The 18,281-nt window shown below is 39.7% G+C and overlaps 1 protein-coding gene across 3 annotated transcripts in view; it reads left to right on the top strand.

The window, feature by feature from the left end:
• Nucleotides 1–683: 683 nt before the first annotated feature.
• VSTM2A (V-set and transmembrane domain containing 2A) overlaps nt 684–18,281 on the top strand; it is a 29,177-nt gene continuing 11,579 nt past the window's right edge. Inside the window, exons 1-4 of one of the 3 annotated variants that reach the window (XM_037837568.1) lie at nt 684–1,400; nt 3,224–3,390; nt 4,702–4,752; nt 7,691–8,027. In XM_037837568.1, the coding sequence (XP_037693496.1) occupies nt 1,322–1,400; nt 3,224–3,390; nt 4,702–4,752; nt 7,691–8,027 (634 nt within the window). In that variant the 5' untranslated portion in view covers nt 684–1,321. The remainder of the gene's footprint in view (nt 1,401–3,223; nt 3,391–4,701; nt 4,753–7,690; nt 8,028–18,281) is intronic. The other 2 variants (XM_037837569.1, XM_037837567.1) reach the window with 2 other exon arrangements.

The raw sequence follows: 18,281 nt of genomic DNA, 5'->3' as shown, positions 1-18,281 counted from the left end.
CTGCTGCTTGGTTTCTTACTGTGAAATAAAATGTATTATCAAGCCTTCTTGGGGCAGGTAACAAAATTTCTTCCAAATTATAAGACTTACTGTAAGTGTACCTTTTGCTCCTGAACTATGTCCCTTATTCATGTAATCCCAGGGAGCATTGCATAATTTTTGTATCATGCAAAAGAAAAGCAAAATAATAAAACAAAAATCCTGTAAGGAAGACCTTAATGGTATTTAGAACCCCTCCCCCACTCCCAAAATACATGTGAAATGTAGGCAGGGAGGGTAGAAGGGCATATGGTAAAAAAAAAAAAAAAAAAAAAAGCAAACACAGTATGGCGAGGTTTTTCTCTGGAAAATTCTCTCAGTACGTGACTTTTTGTACTTTTTCTCTTTTCCATTAGTCAGTTTCAGTGATGTGGTGCCTGCATGAACTGCTTATCTTCCACTGGAGGCTGTTCGGCAATAAATTCGTGTGAAATAATAGCATGTGATCATTCTAGTTAGAGCAGTTAATAACTGGTTAAGCGACATTCCTCTCAAATGACTGTTTTCATCGCCCCAAGCTATCTCTTTCATCTCAACCCATTCCTCCCTTCGTTTGCAACAAGGTCCCAACTGCCTCCTCAAATCTCTCCTTCCTAGCCCCCAGAAAACGCCGCAATCCTACAACTGTATCGGCCTCCTAAGCACCGAGTGATCCGATCCGCCCAGGCAAAAAAGATTCAATTGATGGAGAAAAAAAATCCAATTGGAAAAAAATAAATGCTCCTGCTCTCCGGGCGGAAAACATAGACCGAGCCGCCTTAGCCTTCTCCCTTCTGTGGGCTGCAGGGCCCGAGTTCCCCGCAGGTGGGGAGCTGTCCAGCGCGCGGAGAGTTAAAGGCATCATCGCAGCCATTAGAGGGAAAAGTTGCGGCGCGGCGAGCCCGGCGAAGTCCTCCAGCCCGCCCCTCTTGCCCACTCCCCACTTCCCGAGCCGGCTTGGTGTTTAGGGAGGGCAGTGATCACGCAAGCCGGAGCAGCGGGCTGACGTTGGACGAGCTGCCAGGTAGCTGAAAGCAGGCAGCGAAGCAGCGAAGGCACTTCCCAGCGTTTCAAGCCTGGGTCTGGACTTGAAGCCTCACAGAATCCGAGCCAGCTGGTTTTTAACCATTGCGAACTGCAATCCCTTTTCCCCAAAGCGAGCTCTGGCCAAGCGACAAGCAGGATGTTTTCAGTGTCGCGCCCAAGGCTCTGAGACCTAGCCTGCTGACACATTTGCATTCCTTTCTTTTAGGGCTTTTTGGCTGTTGGGTACACTGATGTGACTCCCCCCACCCCTTCTGGAATGATGGGGATCTTTTTGGCGTATGTTGGATTTGTTTTCTTTTCCATTTTATATGTACAGCAAGGGCTTTCTTCTCAAGGTAAGTCTGTACTCACTGGCAAATATACATTTGCTTGTGGCGTGTGTATGTGTGTGTGTGTGAGTGTGTGTGTGTGTTCCCTACATTCAAAGAATAGCCAGACAGATGTATTGAAATTCCTAGCCAGTGGCAGTGGGTTTTAGGTTCTATGAATAGTGTTCTGTTGGGCATTTTTTAAAAAGTTTATTAAATTGTAGACAACCTAGCTTTAAAAGCAAACCTAGTTGGTGCCAGACAATGAAGTGGGTTCCTCGGTGAGCACAAACACCGGGCATGGGGTTCTGTGTATGTGTGTGTGCATGCCTTCTATCTCTGTGTGTGCATAGGGTAACCACTCATGCATACATAATCATCGCAAACAAATACAGGGTTGGAGACAGGGGTCTCTCAATTGACAGTCTTCCTTCTCCATGTAGGCAGATGGGTTTAGAGTTACCCTTTTCTGGGTCTGTGTGACTTCACTTGCATGTGTGTTTATCAAAGAACAGACTCCTCTGAGGACCCATGAAAAAGGCACGACTTGCACTCCAAGCAGCAGCAGCCCTGCTGAATCCAGTTGTTTCAGGACTTCGCAGGCTGCAGTGATCATTTCAGCACTGTGAACAGATCACATTCTTGCTGCCAGAAGACTGCATCACCTCTGCAAGCAGAAATGCCATTCTCCTTCCAGCTTGAACAGAAAAGTCCTTTTCAGATTAGAATACCTCCTTAACACCTCCTAGCTCCTTTGAGTACAGATACAGTGCCATTTCAATAGAGCTCATTCTTGAATTTCATAAAATTTTGAAAAGAGGCATTGATAGTGTGTGTCTAAAAAGTGGGAGTAAAGTGCATCCACCCTAAATCAGTCCCTCAGTTCCCTCAATCTTCCTCTACATAAATGTTCATTGTAGGTATGCACTTCCATCAGCTACAAATCTCTCCAAGACTACTTTTACGTAATTGTCAGCTCTTTGCAAAGTGTCCCTTAAACAAGATAAGAACAGCTATCCAAAGCACTGCATGTTAAAGAAATGCCTTTGGGAGGAAGGGGATGTTTTATTCTTGCGAGTTTCACTATGCTTCCATGAATCTTGACAACCATCAGTGGCAAGGTTGGTAATGAAAAGACTGAGAAACATATCTGTAGTGACTTCAAAATAATCTGTAATCTGTACTAAGCCCAGAAGTCTGATTGTGGCAACCTACAATGTATAGCAATTTAAGATACATGGCTTGATGGGAACAAATATGAATGTTAGTTTGGAAAGAAAGAAATATACACAGCTTAGAAAGTGTACAAGTTGTTTCTGTGCTCTAGGCTTTGAATTACAATTACTAATAATTGTTTTGATATATCAGGAATGTGCATTTTGACAGATTAATCATGACCCACTTTCTATTGCAAGAAGCATTCGATTAGTCATAGATTGTTTAGAAACTTAGAGGCAAGAGGCTCTTTTTATATATCAACTCGACAGGCTGTCTAAATCGTACTGCACTGAATCCTTTAAGTTTGGAGGAATACTGCAATCTGACAAAAGGAATTGGTATTTGGATCTAACTGAGCAGCCTGGTTAACAGAGAGGAATTATTGGCAAGCTCATTAACCTTTCCATTATCTGGACTTGATCAGCAACAAAGTGATTTAGGCATGATACCAAAAATAAGATAGGAAAGAGTCAAAGGAAGTGGGGTTGGGAGTGAGGCAAAGTCGGGATGACAGAGGGGTTTTTGTTGTTTTTTTCCCCCAAGTCCAAGATAAAATGCAGCAAGCTCTGAAGGAAAGAGACGCTGGCAAGAGTGATGCAGACGTTCCAAAAGGATGCATTTTTGTTTTGCAGCAAAATTCACCGAGTTTCCGCGGAACGTGACGGCGACCGAGGGACAGAATGTGGAGATGTCCTGCGCCTTTCAAAGCGGCTCTGCCTCGGTGTACCTAGAGATCCAGTGGTGGTTCCTGCGAGGGCCCGAGGACCTGGAGCCCGGGACCGAGGTGGCAGGCGCGCAGGTAGCGGAGTTCGCAGCGTCCTCAACTCCCCCTGTGTCTACCGTATTCACTCTCCTAGTCTTCTGGGCATCTAGCCAGAAGCCTGGAGCCCAAGATGGTACCTGGGTGCCCTTGGGGGGATCCCTCTTGGCTCTCTTAGGGTGAAGCTGAACTTGTCACGGTGACTCCAGATAAAACCAAGGAGGAAGTCAAATTGTTGAATCTTTCCCGGTTATACAGGGAAGAGTCTCCTTCTCTTAGTATTGATCATTATAAAGATGCCTAGGATGGCACAGCTGAATTGATACATCCCGGGACACCCGTCCCCTTTCAGGGACGCTGGGGTGTAGGAGGGGAGTCCCCATCCCCCCTTCTCGGCCAGTTCCTCATGTCTGCTGTTTGCAGAGAAGAGATTGATGGAAATGGAGAGAGGGAGAAGAGAGAGGGGAGAGAGGGAGAAGAGAGAGGGGAGAGAGAGGGAGAGGGGGAGAAAGCAAGTCGGCACGCGCGCGCGCAAGGGAGGAGGAGAGAGAAGGGAGGGGAGCAAAGGGAGGGGACAACAGGAGGGCGATTTGAGAAATGGGGAAGGAGGGTGGAGACAGTGGGGGGAAGGGGTGGGAGAGGAGAAAGACAAGGGGAGGAGGGGACAAAAAGAGGGAGAGGAGAGCAACGAGGGAAAGAGAACAAGGGAAACAGCGGGAAGAAAGGGGAGGCAGGAAAAGAGGATCGCAGCAGAGAAGGAGACAGTAGGAGACAGTTGAGAAAAAGAGGCTGTGGAAGTCAGGGCTAGAAAAAGAAAATCGGTAGGAGAAAATCTACCCGGGAAGAGGAAGGCACCTGGGCGCCTCTGGGGCAAAGCTGCAGCAACTCGTTCCCCGAAAACTTAACAACCACTCACACCCCGGCCCCCTCTTCCTTACTTCCTTACTCCTCCCGGGAACCATTCGTCCTTTACGGATCCGAATGTGTGGAAAGGTGGGGAAGTGCCGCTCTGCACCCGGGGTCTGGCCGCGCTAGGGCGCAGCGTCCCGCGCTCGCAGCTGGAGGCGGCCGCGGGCTGGAGATGGCACAGTCGCGGCTGCCACCATGCAGCTACGGGAGGGATGGCCACCGAAAGAGAGCTGCCCTTTAAGGCTGGCTACCGAGTGGAGGAGGTAGAAATCCTCCTTTTCCTTCTCTTTTCTTAATCACCTCAAATGAAATGTTAGAACAACAACAGGGCTTGCGTCTCGCCTGGCAGGTTCGGCACGACGCTGCTCCTGGGTCCCGAACTCCGATAGTCTGGGGAACCGTCCGGGGTCCCGCTTGAACGTTTGTATCCTTCTCCTACAGGTGGAGCTCTTACCCGAGAGAGACCCAGACAACGACGGGACCAAGATCAGTGTGAGTAGTCACAGCGACAGACGACAGGGGGCGCGGTTCCATAGTCAGCTGCCAGGAAGGCCCATGGTGAAAATTCGTCAGTGAATTACAGATTTCTAAAAATCTTTTAAGTTATCTCTAATTTTTTGTCCCCGAGAGAGACAACTTTGCAAACGCAGGGAGAGTCTCATTGATTATATAAAACTTGAAGCAAATTTAGGGTCCACACAATTAAATTATAGATTTTAATCTCATAAATATTTGAACAGTGAGCTAGAGAATCACTTTACCATCCAAATTGGTTGTGTGACACTTTTATTCTTTGTTCTTTTTAACAGTTACATAACTGCAAGGGTACTGGGCTGCAATGCTACTATCCTTTCAAAATTACAAAATTATTCTTTAATTGTAAGCAAAATATTAACATACAAAAATCTTACTAAGCAGAAAATGTTGAAGCATCCAACAGGAAGTTGATACTCTAAGGAAAACAACTCATTTTTGAATGTCACTCACAATCCCCAATAAAAGACTTGTATTTCTGACTCCCAGGTTAAAAATCATATGCCGATATAAATACAAAAACACGGTTGGAAAGTCATGCTATTGAAAATACAGAGATCTATTTTTACTCTAGTGGTCATTACTTTAAATAATTTAGTATGCAATTGAAAAAAATGTCTTTTTTTTTAAACTAGGCCTCAAATGAAGCCACATAGACTCACTTTATATTAATAAAACTGCTTAACTTGCTAATAATTAGTAAACAAGTTCCCATTACTAGAAATGAAGTAGCTATGTAATAAAAAGGATATGATCTGCTAAGCACAAATTTACTATTTTTTTAGGAATCTGAAAATGCAATGACTTGCATTTATAAAAGGAACTTTATTTTGAAGCTCTTCCAATAGCACAAGGTGGTATACAATCAGGTTACATCATGCAAAAAAGTTGAAAATATATTGTACTTAAAGAATCAAATTCAACAATCTAAATATAATCTCAACATGGGAAGAAGAAATCAAATAAAATTGGCTATTAAAAGCCAGAAACTCCAATTTATATTCGTAAAGGCACCAAGTTTTTAGAACATTTCTATTTCAATTGTTCTGATGTCACAGAAACTGTTATTTTCAGACAATGCCAGAAAAGCTGTATTGGTTAGATCAATTGTTAAGAATAAAGTTTTCTCAAATATTTCATTTTTCATATAGACATAAATTGGATAGATTGCTTGTTGCCTATTCATCTTTCTCCCTTCACCTGTGCCCATAGTCCCTAAAGACTAAAAGCAAAAAATGGCCTCACACATCCTGACCTACAGATGCACAAAATCAGGCACACAGTCATGCACACACCTGCTAATGGTATTATCTAAACCAACAGTTCATAAAATCTACTGAATGAAAAGCATTCTAGACACAAACTGAGGTGGAAAGTACTTTGCTCCCAGTTCACTCATTATGTGATGTTGGACGTTATCTCCTGAGCCAGCAGTTATAAACTTAGAATTTCTGGGAGAGCTTTCAGAAAAAGTTCTCTGAGTCCAAACCTTAGAGATGTAGAATGAAAGGTTCTGCATTAACCCAAGTGAAAGGGTTTGTAAAAAGCTCGCCAAGGGATTCTAATGGTAGCTAATATTGAGAATCACTGACCCAAACCCCTCACCTCCATTTATTCAACTGTGAAATGGGATAATAATAATTGAAATACTCTACCTCAAACTTTATTAGGAGATTCAACTGATAATATACTAAAATCTGCTAATTTCCATTATTTTTGTAGTATACTGACAATTTTGCATATATTTATTTATTTATGGTTAAGGTTCAAATGATGAAAAATGTTTATTTGCACCTAACTCTCTACATGTAAAAAGCAGATGAACATTTCCCAAGTTTTCTTAAACATTTATGGCCATTTGAAAGTGTTATGGCCAGGAATAGAACACCTTTCTGCCGTATTTACTTCTTTTCTCTATCTTTCAAAACCATCTAAATTGTTAACTCATACATGTCCTATAGAATCCACCAATCTTTCAGTCATGGATAGTGTATGATGTATATCAAAGTTAACTATTCTGCAAAAAATCTTTATGGATATATATACATATACAGGCATATATATATATATATATATATATATATATACACACACACACACACACACACACACACACACACATATGTATGATCTTGCTGTTAAGCTGGGATAAAAATTACTAGAATAAATAAAAGGATCAATTTCAATTTTGCAAGCCAAATTAGTGTTCATTTGATGATACTCTAAGTTCCACTTCCCAAGAGTCACAATGATGACAGGAAGGCATTTCTCATCCGTAAGACATCAAGTGATATCTGCACCTTAAGCATGAGCTACCCCATGATTATGGGCAAGACTACACCAAAAATTTTGAGATGAAAAATTTTTAATATTAAAGGCCACATTTTCAGCACCCCTAGTAGTCTTCCCAATGAGGGAATAAAACTACATCTTCATCTAATCTTCATCATGACCCACAAAATACTTTGTGATCTTTGCAAGTTGAGGAGCTTGGTCTGTAGCCTACAGTGAGTTAAAGATGTTTCATAAACTACAGACATGGCCTCATTACGCTTGTGTTTCATTCAACTGATCCAACCAAGCAGAGGCCAATCCCAAGAGAAAATGACAGTGCTGCTCTGGAATCTGGGAAATGGGGACCACATGGCCAATTGAATCTGGGGCTGGCTGGTTTGAACGAATCATCCCTTGATTCTGTGAATACAGTTGGTCGTAGAATAGGATAATTAAGATCTTCTGACTTGACTGTCCAGAAAATAAAAGACTCCCTGATGGTGGCCTTGAGCCCATTAATACTCCTTAATTTTCAAACATGAGCTAGCTCAGGTCAAAGAACGTGAACAAGTTAATTGATGCAGCTCTTTCTTTTTTTTTTTCCTTAACCTGCAATTTTCAGACAGTGAAAGTCCAAGGCAATGACATCTCCCACAAGCTTCAGATTTCCAAAGTGAGGAAAAAGGATGAAGGCTTATATGAGTGCAGGGTGACCGATGCCAATTACGGAGAGCTTCAAGAACACAAGGCCCAGGCTTATCTGAAAGTCAGTGCCAACAGCCACGCCCGGAGGATGCAGGCTTTCGAAGCCTCGCCCATGTGGCTGCAAGACGCGAAGCCCCGCAAGAATATCTCAGCCGCCCTCCCCAGCAGCATCCACAGCTCTGCCAGCCAGCGAACCCACTCCACCTCCAGCCCTCAAGTGGTAGCCAAAATCCCCAAACAAAGTCCACAATCAGGTATGGAAAACCATTTTGAGCCTTTCCTTTTACCACTCACAAATCCTCCACAGGAAGATCAGTCAAATAGAGTAGACAGATTTATGTAGGACGGTCTTTGAAATCTGAGACGTAGTTCAGTTGAAATAATACTAAAGAGATATGAGCCATCGAGAGCCTGAGGCCAGCCTCCACAGAGGATGTGAGTTTGCCAAATTAATCACTAGCTGTGCTTCGTATCTAGGAGATTTAAGAGCTGGACTTTTTTATTTTTTCTGTATTTACACATTATAAGAACAATAAATCATGTAAAAAAATGGTTACGTTAAAAATGCATGTTCATTTTCACTACAGATTTATGTATCAGTAATGACCCAAATTAAGAGGCTGTCACTTAATCAAAATGTAAATGAAAGAGACATGCCATATCAGCCACCTTTTTGGTGACCCATAGCTTTCAGCAGGGCTGTTCTCCAAGGGCTTTTGATTTTGAAGGAGAAACTTCAGCTGCATGTGATGAGAGTGATGATGATAATGGGAGGAAGTGAGTGGGGGATGAAAGGAAATAAGTGGTGCAGAGATAAGGCAACTCCTGTAAATATGCCTTCGATGCCAATTTAGAAGCTTAGTCACACGCTTCCTAAGTCAGCTGTGCAAGTTAAAGCTTCTCTGAATAGCATTAATTTATGCATTCATTGAGCCAATGGAAACTCATTGAAATTTTAACCTTGATGTAGGATAAATGCCTTCTTGGAATGCAGTACCCTGCACAGCCCTGTTGCCATTCTGTGCTTTTTGTCGAATGCTTGATGTGATATTATAGGAGACAAGGAGCAGAAAAAAAATATTTAATGATCCTTCCTTAACTTTTTGCCTTTACATTTCATCAGTGAAGAGTTAGTGATATCGCTATTGGAAATAGAAAATTATATTGCTAGTATTCAAGGTCTCTTCAGCTACTAAATTAATAAATCTAGTCACTTCATCAGAGTGATCCCTGAAGGAGGCAAGTTTTTAATTTCGTGCTTGAGAACAGTGCTTCTTAAATAATGTATGCCAAATTAGGTTTCCTTCATATGCTGCATGTATTTATGGATATGATTTGTAGGGCTTGCAGCTTGGGTTTGCACTGAGGGTTAAATGTAGGTGAGTAACTATTGCTGTATGCCTTTATGTGAATCTGATGGTTAGATACCTTAGGCTTTCTGAAGCCCAATTTGAGTGGCTTTCTCTTTTTTTCCTCTTTATCATTTCATTTTGTTTCCCAAATTAAGGGACAAAACCAGCATATATATATATATATATATATATATATATATATATATATATATAATTTTTGTAACCATTTGATAATGACCCCCTTCCCATTCATACTACCAAAAGAAGCCAGACCCAACATGCAAAATTACAGAGTAGCCTAAGCAGACTATTTAAGACCTAATTGGAGACATCAAATCATGTGAGTGAAATTATTAACCTAAAAAGAATATTGCAAGCTAGGTATCATAAATCCATTCCATGGAATATGATCCAAGAAATCACATATTCCAAATGAAGGATTCTAAGCATAAGCTGAAATGTTCTATTTATTTCTATGAATTTTTCTTTATTTTTTTGCATTACATAATGTACTCTAAAACATTGGTATCCCTTTCTTAGTTCTGGGATTGGAGCTAAATGGTAAATTCTGGAAATCTAACTATTTTCAAATAAAAATCACTGGCTCTTAGGTACAAAACTGATTTTTCTAGTTGAGAGTGAAAGGAGAAAGGGAATGCTGACTCATGGAAGCCTATATGCATTAAAAACCTTTTCCACTAAAATAGATATGCTTAGAGCAAACATTAATTTGAAATATCTCAATATATTTAGTTTCTATTATTTCTACCAGTTAATACTGGAAAATATTTTATATACCTTCAAAAATATAACTTCTAATTTTGCTTTACAGTTTTTCAGGTTATCGTCAAATAAAGCTTATTTCAATACTTATGCTTCATTCATTCATTCATTTATGCACCTCTCTATCCCTTCAAGGCCCTCTTATTGCCAGACACAGTGACACAAAAATGGAAGACATACTTCCTCTCCTCCAGGAGTTTCAATTTTAGTTTGTGACAAAACAAGACATTTGTAAATTCCACTTATCATGCATCTTACTTTTCTTATCCTGTTAAGGGGCAAGACATGGTTAAGACACAGAAATTAAAATCTTGGTTTTACAGGCCAAGAGCTATGCTAGCCTTTTACCTATGTTGTAAATTGATATGAAATAAGCTTCATATATGGCTTATATGGCACTGTAATATCAGCCCCCTTGTTAAAAAAAGCTTGTCTATCTTGCCTTTATTTTCCTCATAATCTTTGACTTAGTTGACTAAATTATTTATACAGACACACTCAACTCTTAATTATTTTTCTGTGTCTCTACAAAGGAAAAGTATTAGATGAAAATAACTTTTACATTTAGTTACACATATATTCTTCATCTTATCATGCAATCAATTTAATCATTTTCTGAGGCAGAATGTTATACTAAAAAAAAATGATGAAAGTGATAGTCTATTACCATCTACATATTACAAGATAAGAGAAAGATTTATCTATTATTTTATACCACTCTCCCATATTTTTCCCAAATATTTTCCCAAAAGTTAATGAGCATGTGACTGTTCCTGCTGCTTGAAACCTTTTTTTTTTTTTTTGTATCTTTACAACAACTATTTTTAAAGTCTTTTAATTCTACCTTCATTTGGTAATAACCAATTCCAACCACAATAATGAAGAAAGACAAAGCAAAGAGATAAACCTTGGCTTTGGCAATTCCTTAAGAGTTCTTCATTGCCCATTCTTTTGACTGTTCCCAGTTTTTTGTACCCATGACCATCAAAACCCTTTTTAAATTTAATGTTGTTGGGTTTTTTCCTCCAATACAAGAAGCTTAGCAAGGAAGAGAAAATCCCAATGAATATTATGTATGGGGAAAGCGATACATGAAATTAGAAGTTTGAAAAACATTCTGGAGAAATTCTTAGGAGTCTAGAATTCGTGATTCTCACTGGTAGAATCAGAGAGACCATCTGGAAAAAAGGGACTTAAAAGTTTGGGGGAGTTCATTTAAGCAAAGAAGGGGAAGAAAGACCTGTCAGAAAGGAGAAGGGCTGGATGCTGGAAACCACAGGATCGCTTCTGGATGTAGTAGCTTAATTCCCCCTTCAACTTCCTTCCACTACATCCCCTGAAGATCTCAATATACTAAGCCATTCTCAGCTTGCTTCCTCCTGACTCATCCAGGATCCCTAATCCATTCAGAAGCCAAACATCTCATCCATATACCACTTTTATCAGTCCTGCTGTTGTCTTCTCTGCCTCCATTCTCTCCTTTTCTACTTATCCTCCACCACACACCTTACAAACATGCACTTACACACAGGCACACAGAATTGTGACTACAGCTTCCTGCTTCAAACCCTCTGCCTTGTTTTCAGAGACAGATTTCTCAGGAAGGTGTACACTCACTGCCTCCAGCCACCATTACTAATAGGACACTGAGTGCTCACTCTCTCTCCTCTCCTTTCAGATATTTTTGTCTAATATTCTTTGCAGTCCTTTGCAATCTTTCTTTTATCGGTCCTACCAGAAATGATCTCTTGCAAGTCACTGATGTTTCCTAAACTACCAATTCTGTTTCTCTCTTATACCTTTCTTTTCAGTTTTTCTACAGCATTTATCCACAGATCACTTCTTGATGCTCTTGCCTCTCTTGATTTCTCAAGCTAGTTCCCTATTTATTGACTATTAGCATTTGTTCTCTCTCCTTTGTTGGCTTCCCCTCTTAAAATTCCTCTTAAATGTAGTTCTTTTCCCACTTTCAATTCCTTCATCTCATCTACCTCCACGGTTTGTTAGCTTTTCTGTGGAAAACTTCCCATTCATGTTTCTAACTCTGGTTTCTCTGTGGAGATCCAGACCAGGGTTTGCTCTGTCTCTGAAATGTCTTCCCATATTTTCCCCACAAGCCGGATGGCAGGTTACAGTTGGTTGCACATTTGCTGACACTCCACCAACTGAGATGTGGAGCCATGCTGCTTCCCCTTGAACCTGGGCTGGCCTGTGACCACTTTGACCAACAGGGTATGACATAAATGATACCATGCCCGTCCCAGACCTAGACTGTCAAAGGACTGGCAGCTTCTGACATGGCTGCTTGGAAGCCAGCCATCATATAAGGAGTGGCCACTTAGCTGTGGGAAACCCACAACCTTGAGGCCACTTAGCCATGGGAAACCCAAGTCAAGACACTAGGCATGTGGGGGAAGACACCGTCTTGCACATCCAGCCTATTCCAGTCTTCATTTAACTTCAGCTTTAGCTGCCATCTCACTGCAGCATGAGAGATCTTAAGGAAACACAGCCCAGGTGAGCCCAGCCGTTATTGCAGAAACGTTGAGAGCTAATAGTAAGTTGTTTTAAGTCTCTAAGTTTGGGGATGGTATATTTCACAGCAATAGATACCCACATCAGTCACCTAAAACTCAAATATGGAAAATTGAATTTTCTGTCTTAGCTTTCTCACCAAAAAGAAATGTTCTTCCTCCTGAGTACCCAAACTCTTTTAATAATTTCATCACAATTGCTGGTCTTGAGGAGACCTTGAAAATGCTCTCATCTCCTCTCCCTCTGTCAGTTGTCACACTGCATTAGTCATTTATTGCTACTGACAGTCTCTTCAAAGTATCCTTGAAAAACTGCATCTGTTCCATTCTACCAATACTGGCTTATTCTTAATATAGACCCTCTTCACTTCCTCAACGATTCACACAGCTCTTAACAGTTTTCCTATCTCCAGTTTCAATTCTAATACAAGCAGCCAAGTACATCAGAGCAAGTATTACATCACTGTTAGTTGCAAAGCACCACCACTAACATTTTTAGTCTAATTTTCAGCCGGTTTCTCCTGAGTTCCAAATCCGCACACATTATTTTCCTGCTGGGGATTGCACGAAAGATTTCAGGTATTTGCATGGCTCTACGGCTTTGCAAATGTTGTTTTCTTTGTGTGGGTCTTTTCCCATTTGTGGAATTCTTACTCAAATGCAAATTTTGTCATAAAGCTTTCCTCTTTTGTCTTAGTTAGAATTGGTTGTTCCACCAAGGTTTATTTACACTTACTTTGAAGCCCTGACCAGGCCTTGTTTTGTAATAATTTTTCCAAGACTTTCTGGTTTTAACACTGCAAGTCCCACATCCTGGGAAACACCTTAGACTCACGGAAACCATGACTATTGATCACCCAAACTATACCTTCTTGGCTACAAATATTATTACAACTTACATTTGCTTCTCTGGGATCTGCTTAAGTGCCTAGAGAACAGTAGAGCTCAGCAGTGTTTGGGTGAGGGGAGGAAAAGGGAGGAGGGACAGTATTTTTGTTTGTTTGTTTTTGTCTTCTTTTTATTGTAATTATACCATCAAACAAAAAACATATCCAGACTTGGCAAGGAAAGACTTTATTCAAAAGGCTTATCACAAGGGAGGAAAAGGCACTATTGGAATAAGGGGAAGGGGATTATTGCAGTTGGGAGACCACTATGACCATAAGAGCTGCAAGTTGCTCAAGGATTAGGCAAAAAGGATTTTTCTTTTATACAGAAGAATGAACAAAGCAGTAGAGAACCTGATGTGGGGAAGTGGGGAAGTGGGATGGAAGGGAGGCATGATGATGATTGTAATGGGTCAGAGACTGTTTTATGCTGAAGCTGGTCTGTTTTCCACGTGGGGCCCTTAAGGAGGAGCTGGGGGTGAGCTAAAGTTCAGGTTCTGGGGGGCGGGGAGAAGAAAATCTTAACCAAAGTTTGGTTAACATGCATTTTGTTCCCATAGATCAGTGGGGGACAAGCAGTTCAACTAATCATTTATGAGATGAAGAATTTGAAGGGACTCTGTCTGGCCTTGCCATAGATTAGCAAGGTGTGTGTTGAGAGTGGGGGGCAACAGTAGTCTTATCAAAGTCATGGGGGAAGGTGGTTCTTTGTTGTAAGTTATCGTCTGGACCACAAAGGATGAGGGGATTTCCTAACCTTCGCTCTTTTCCAGGATCACAGGGATAGGGTAAAATTGTGCATGGTTAATTGTTTCATAAATATGTCATTTTGCCGTTATTCCAAAACTGATCCAGGCTCTTAAATAGTGTTTCTTAAAGTGTGTCCTGCAGACTTCCTATGCCAGACACACCAGGGTGCTTGGTAAAAAACCATATTCCACAACCCATCCAGCACCTGCTGAATAAGGCTCTCTGAGTGCAGAACTAGAAATGCAAAATTTTATGTGCAGCCAATTGTGAGAATCATTAGCTTTAAAAAGTTTTAATGGGTGAGAAGACTTTTGTGTCATATACTGAGAGATCTGTATTTGCTTCTGTGTGTGTGTGTGTGTGTGTGTGTGTGTGTGTGTGTGTGTATGTGCCAGATGCTGCAAAATGCTTTTTAGAAACTCTGTTCTTTTGCTGTTTTTTCCACTATTGGGACAGACTTTTGCTAAGCTACCTCACTCCTGTGACCAGCAGCTGGTATTTGTAAGAAAAGTGGCTGCAGTTATGGTGCTAGTTGTTTCCATGTGTGGAGTCTGTAGATGCTCAGCAGGAATGCTGATTCTCTGAACTCCAAAATATGATTATTGTATTTTCACCATGATGTTAACCTGGGCGTTGGGAAGCAGCTGCTGCTACAGCTGCTGGAAGCCAAGAGCTCACCGAAGTTCCTTTGCTGCTGATAAACATGGCAGACTTCCAAAGGGGGACAGATTTAGCAGAAATGATCTTAAAACAGAATTTCAAAGCTGGCAGGAAGAGGGAAATGTGTACCTGGGCTGAGAGTCTTGCAGAAAAATTGTTTTGTGATTTAATATATGAGTAAACCATGCACTGCATTGAGGTAGAGAGCCAATCATATAATTCAGCCCTTAATGTTGATTTTGGTTTAAATGATCCGACTTGGCTGCTTACAAAAGCTAAATTAATTTGATCATTGTAATTCTATGAGTTAAATGGCTACTATGTAAATCAACTATCTATGAATAAGATGAAAAATAGATTTGAGGCAATGACTTGGATAATACAGGCCAGGGAATCTGCAAGAGCTGTGTTTGGACTGGAATTATGCAGATTAAGAGTCCACACTGATTAAATTCTCCTGCAAGCCATATTTCCTTACATATTGAAATTCAGTAACTAGCTGGACCTGTAAAAGCAAGGCCTATAAGGACTGGGATAGGCTCTTCAACCCATGGCTGGCCAAGTTAAAGTTGGCCAAGTTAAAGTCACAAGTTCACTTGTGACTACCAGGACATGAAATTGAGGAGACACAAAGCAGACTTCTCCAGTGTTTGAAGCTCTTGTCTCAATCTCTGTCACAGTACTTATGACCTCCGGAAGCAGTCATAGGAACAGCTTCTGGATCGAAGGCCAAATGGTGGGGAGGTCACTAGAAAGACTTAACTCTGTCAGGTAAAAAGAGAAGAGAAAGGCTAGGCTCCTTCTCCCAAGGATGGCTTCTGCCAACGGTACCCCAACACCACTGCCTTCATTTCAGCTGTGAAAGGGGCAGAAATGAACAGAAATGAATGGGGAGGACACTCAGTACACTTCCTGCCTCTGTCCCTCATCACCAGGAGAGACAATGCAAGGAGGTTAAGGAAGAAGATTTGGGCTCACATCCGATCTCCAACCCCCATAGCTGTATGTCTTGTTTCTCTCATTTGTTTAATGGAAACTAGAGTATGCTTCTCAGTTTTGAGGATTAAATGAAATAATATTTATAAGCCCTCAATAAATGGTAATTGCTAGCTGTATGGTTGGTGTTCATATGAATATTATTACATGTTCTTATATTTTGCTATTGTTATCAGCAAAGGAGTTATGAGAGGAAAGTATCTGTACCACTGGTTCTATTGGGCCAACAGTTTCCTTGTTGGGTGTGTGTAGGTGACGAGTTGGAGAAGGGAGACTGGGGCTTCATTCCTGGCTCATGTCCTACTGTGTAACATTTCAGAGCTTTCTTTTTTCCCCTGTCACAATGCCAGTAATTTAAGATAATTGTTCCTGTGCCATATCAACCAGCAGACGTCTTGCCCAAGGTTATACCTAGATCCCCATTGCAAAGTACAATAAAATTCCAAAAGATTTTTGAGAAGTTGAACTGTGTGGCTTGAAGAAACAATATATATTTGGGATCCATAATTATACAAACTGGCTGACATCTTAATTAAATTCAAGCTTTCAGAAAAGACCCTCTGAATTTTTAAAATTGTAAAATAATTATAAATGCATCTGGAGACATAAATAAGTGAAACTATTGTCTAAAAGTTTTAAAAGGAGAGGAAAATAAGATGGGAATAGCAACCTATAATAAAAATGACATATTTTGTGGTAGTAGATGATACAGATTTTTGTCCTAGATTCACTCTCTATTAGCTTGTTACTTTGAGTGAACTGCTCACAAAATTTTCTTATTTATAAAACCGAGATAGTAATACTTATCTCCCAAGGATTATTTTCAGCTCTAAATGAGATAATGCATTTTAATTATCTAGCAGAGTAAACCTGACACATGATGCAAGCTCAGCAATTGCTAGGTCTCTTCTCTTTGACTACGAGATATTAAGATGTATTTTTAAACAACTATGATTTAAGAAGATAATAGAAGAATACAGATATGAGTATGATTAAAGAAAACAAAAAGGAATCCAGGAAAACTCCAAAATCATATAAAATAATATACTAAATGGTGAATTCAAAAATAAAATGAAAGAAGGATTTATTTAATCGATAAATGCCAGAAGGAAACATTGTATCACAATTTAAAATATATAGCCAAATAAACTCTGACTAATTAAAGATTTTAACAGAAAGGAAAAATATAGGAAGACTAGCATAAAATCAGAGTCCTGAGGCTTTTGGAAGTTTCAAGTTATAAAATAATTCAAGACTGAAAATAACATTTTGCTATAAATAATTTATTTGTTTAATTGAATGTAAAAAGTAAAGCAACAGAAAAGGAAAAAATAATGTGTGTCTAATACTTAGGAAAAATGGGGAAAATGTCAGTATTTACGGATGCTATGATTGTGTAACTCACTCCAAATCACCATGAAAAGTGGTTGTGTAATTTGGATAAATATTAGTTAAAGGTGTAAGTATTAAATCAATTCTTTGTATGACAGCAATGAGTAAATAGAAAATATTTGGAGCAAAAGATATAATCCTCAGTAGCAACAAGAAGGTATAAAACATCCAGGTTTAAAAAAATAAGAAAATAACAAATAATTGGAACAAATACGAAGACCGTTAGAACACTTTTTTGACAGAGTTCAGGTTTGGGCAAATGAGTAGACATGGTATCTTTTTGGATGGCCAGTCTTGGTATTGTAGGTTTGTTGGGTTTTTTTATTTTTTTTTTTGGAAGTATTTATAGAGTTTGTGAAATCCCAGTCAAAATCTTTAAATCTTTTTTAACTTGACAAAAATAATCTTGGTAAAGATTTTTTAAATCAACAACATCAAATTATTCTTTTTGTTTTTCTAAACATAATGCATGTGTTTAGAAAAGCATTCACTGTCAGCAAGGTTACAGTGAATCGGGCATTCTACTATATTATCATGTTGCATGGTGAAGTGTTACTTCTCTTCTGCAGGAAAATCTGGCAGGAAAGATCAGGCACAGGGCTTTAGATTGTGCAGTCCATTTGTCTCTAAAATTCTCCTTTTGAGAGGAAATTCCAAGGAGATCAGTAGTGAAGCAGACCCTAAACCATGAACGGGTATGTTTATCACAGAGTTCTTCAAATAACTGGAAATAATCAAATGCCCAAGGGTAGAGAAGTTGCCTAATGGATGCATTAAATCCATACTATGAACATTAAACAGCTTCTAGGATCATGTTTTCAAAAAATGTTTAATGACATTAGAAAAGACTCAATACGTAATATAATGTGAAAAAGTATAGCATATAAAACTTTAAATCAGTCTGAGGTGATTATGTGCATAGAAAAACTGACAAGAAGAAATATATGAAAAAGGTACATCAGAGCTCAAACTAAGGATAACTTTTAATTTTTGATTGTTTTAATTTACTTATAAAATATATATGGTGATAATTTATTACTTTTGTTATAAGAAAAAAAGGACATTTCTTGAAATGTCCCAAATTTGGAAAAAGGTCAGACAGTTCATGAGAGAGAAAATAAATTAGCAAACATAAAATAAACACAGGTAATAAG

Source organism: Choloepus didactylus, chromosome 5 (genome assembly GCF_015220235.1).
Source record: "Choloepus didactylus isolate mChoDid1 chromosome 5, mChoDid1.pri, whole genome shotgun sequence".
NCBI lineage: Eukaryota > Metazoa > Chordata > Mammalia > Pilosa > Megalonychidae > Choloepus > Choloepus didactylus.
This window is presented reverse-complemented; position numbering and strand designations above follow the sequence as displayed.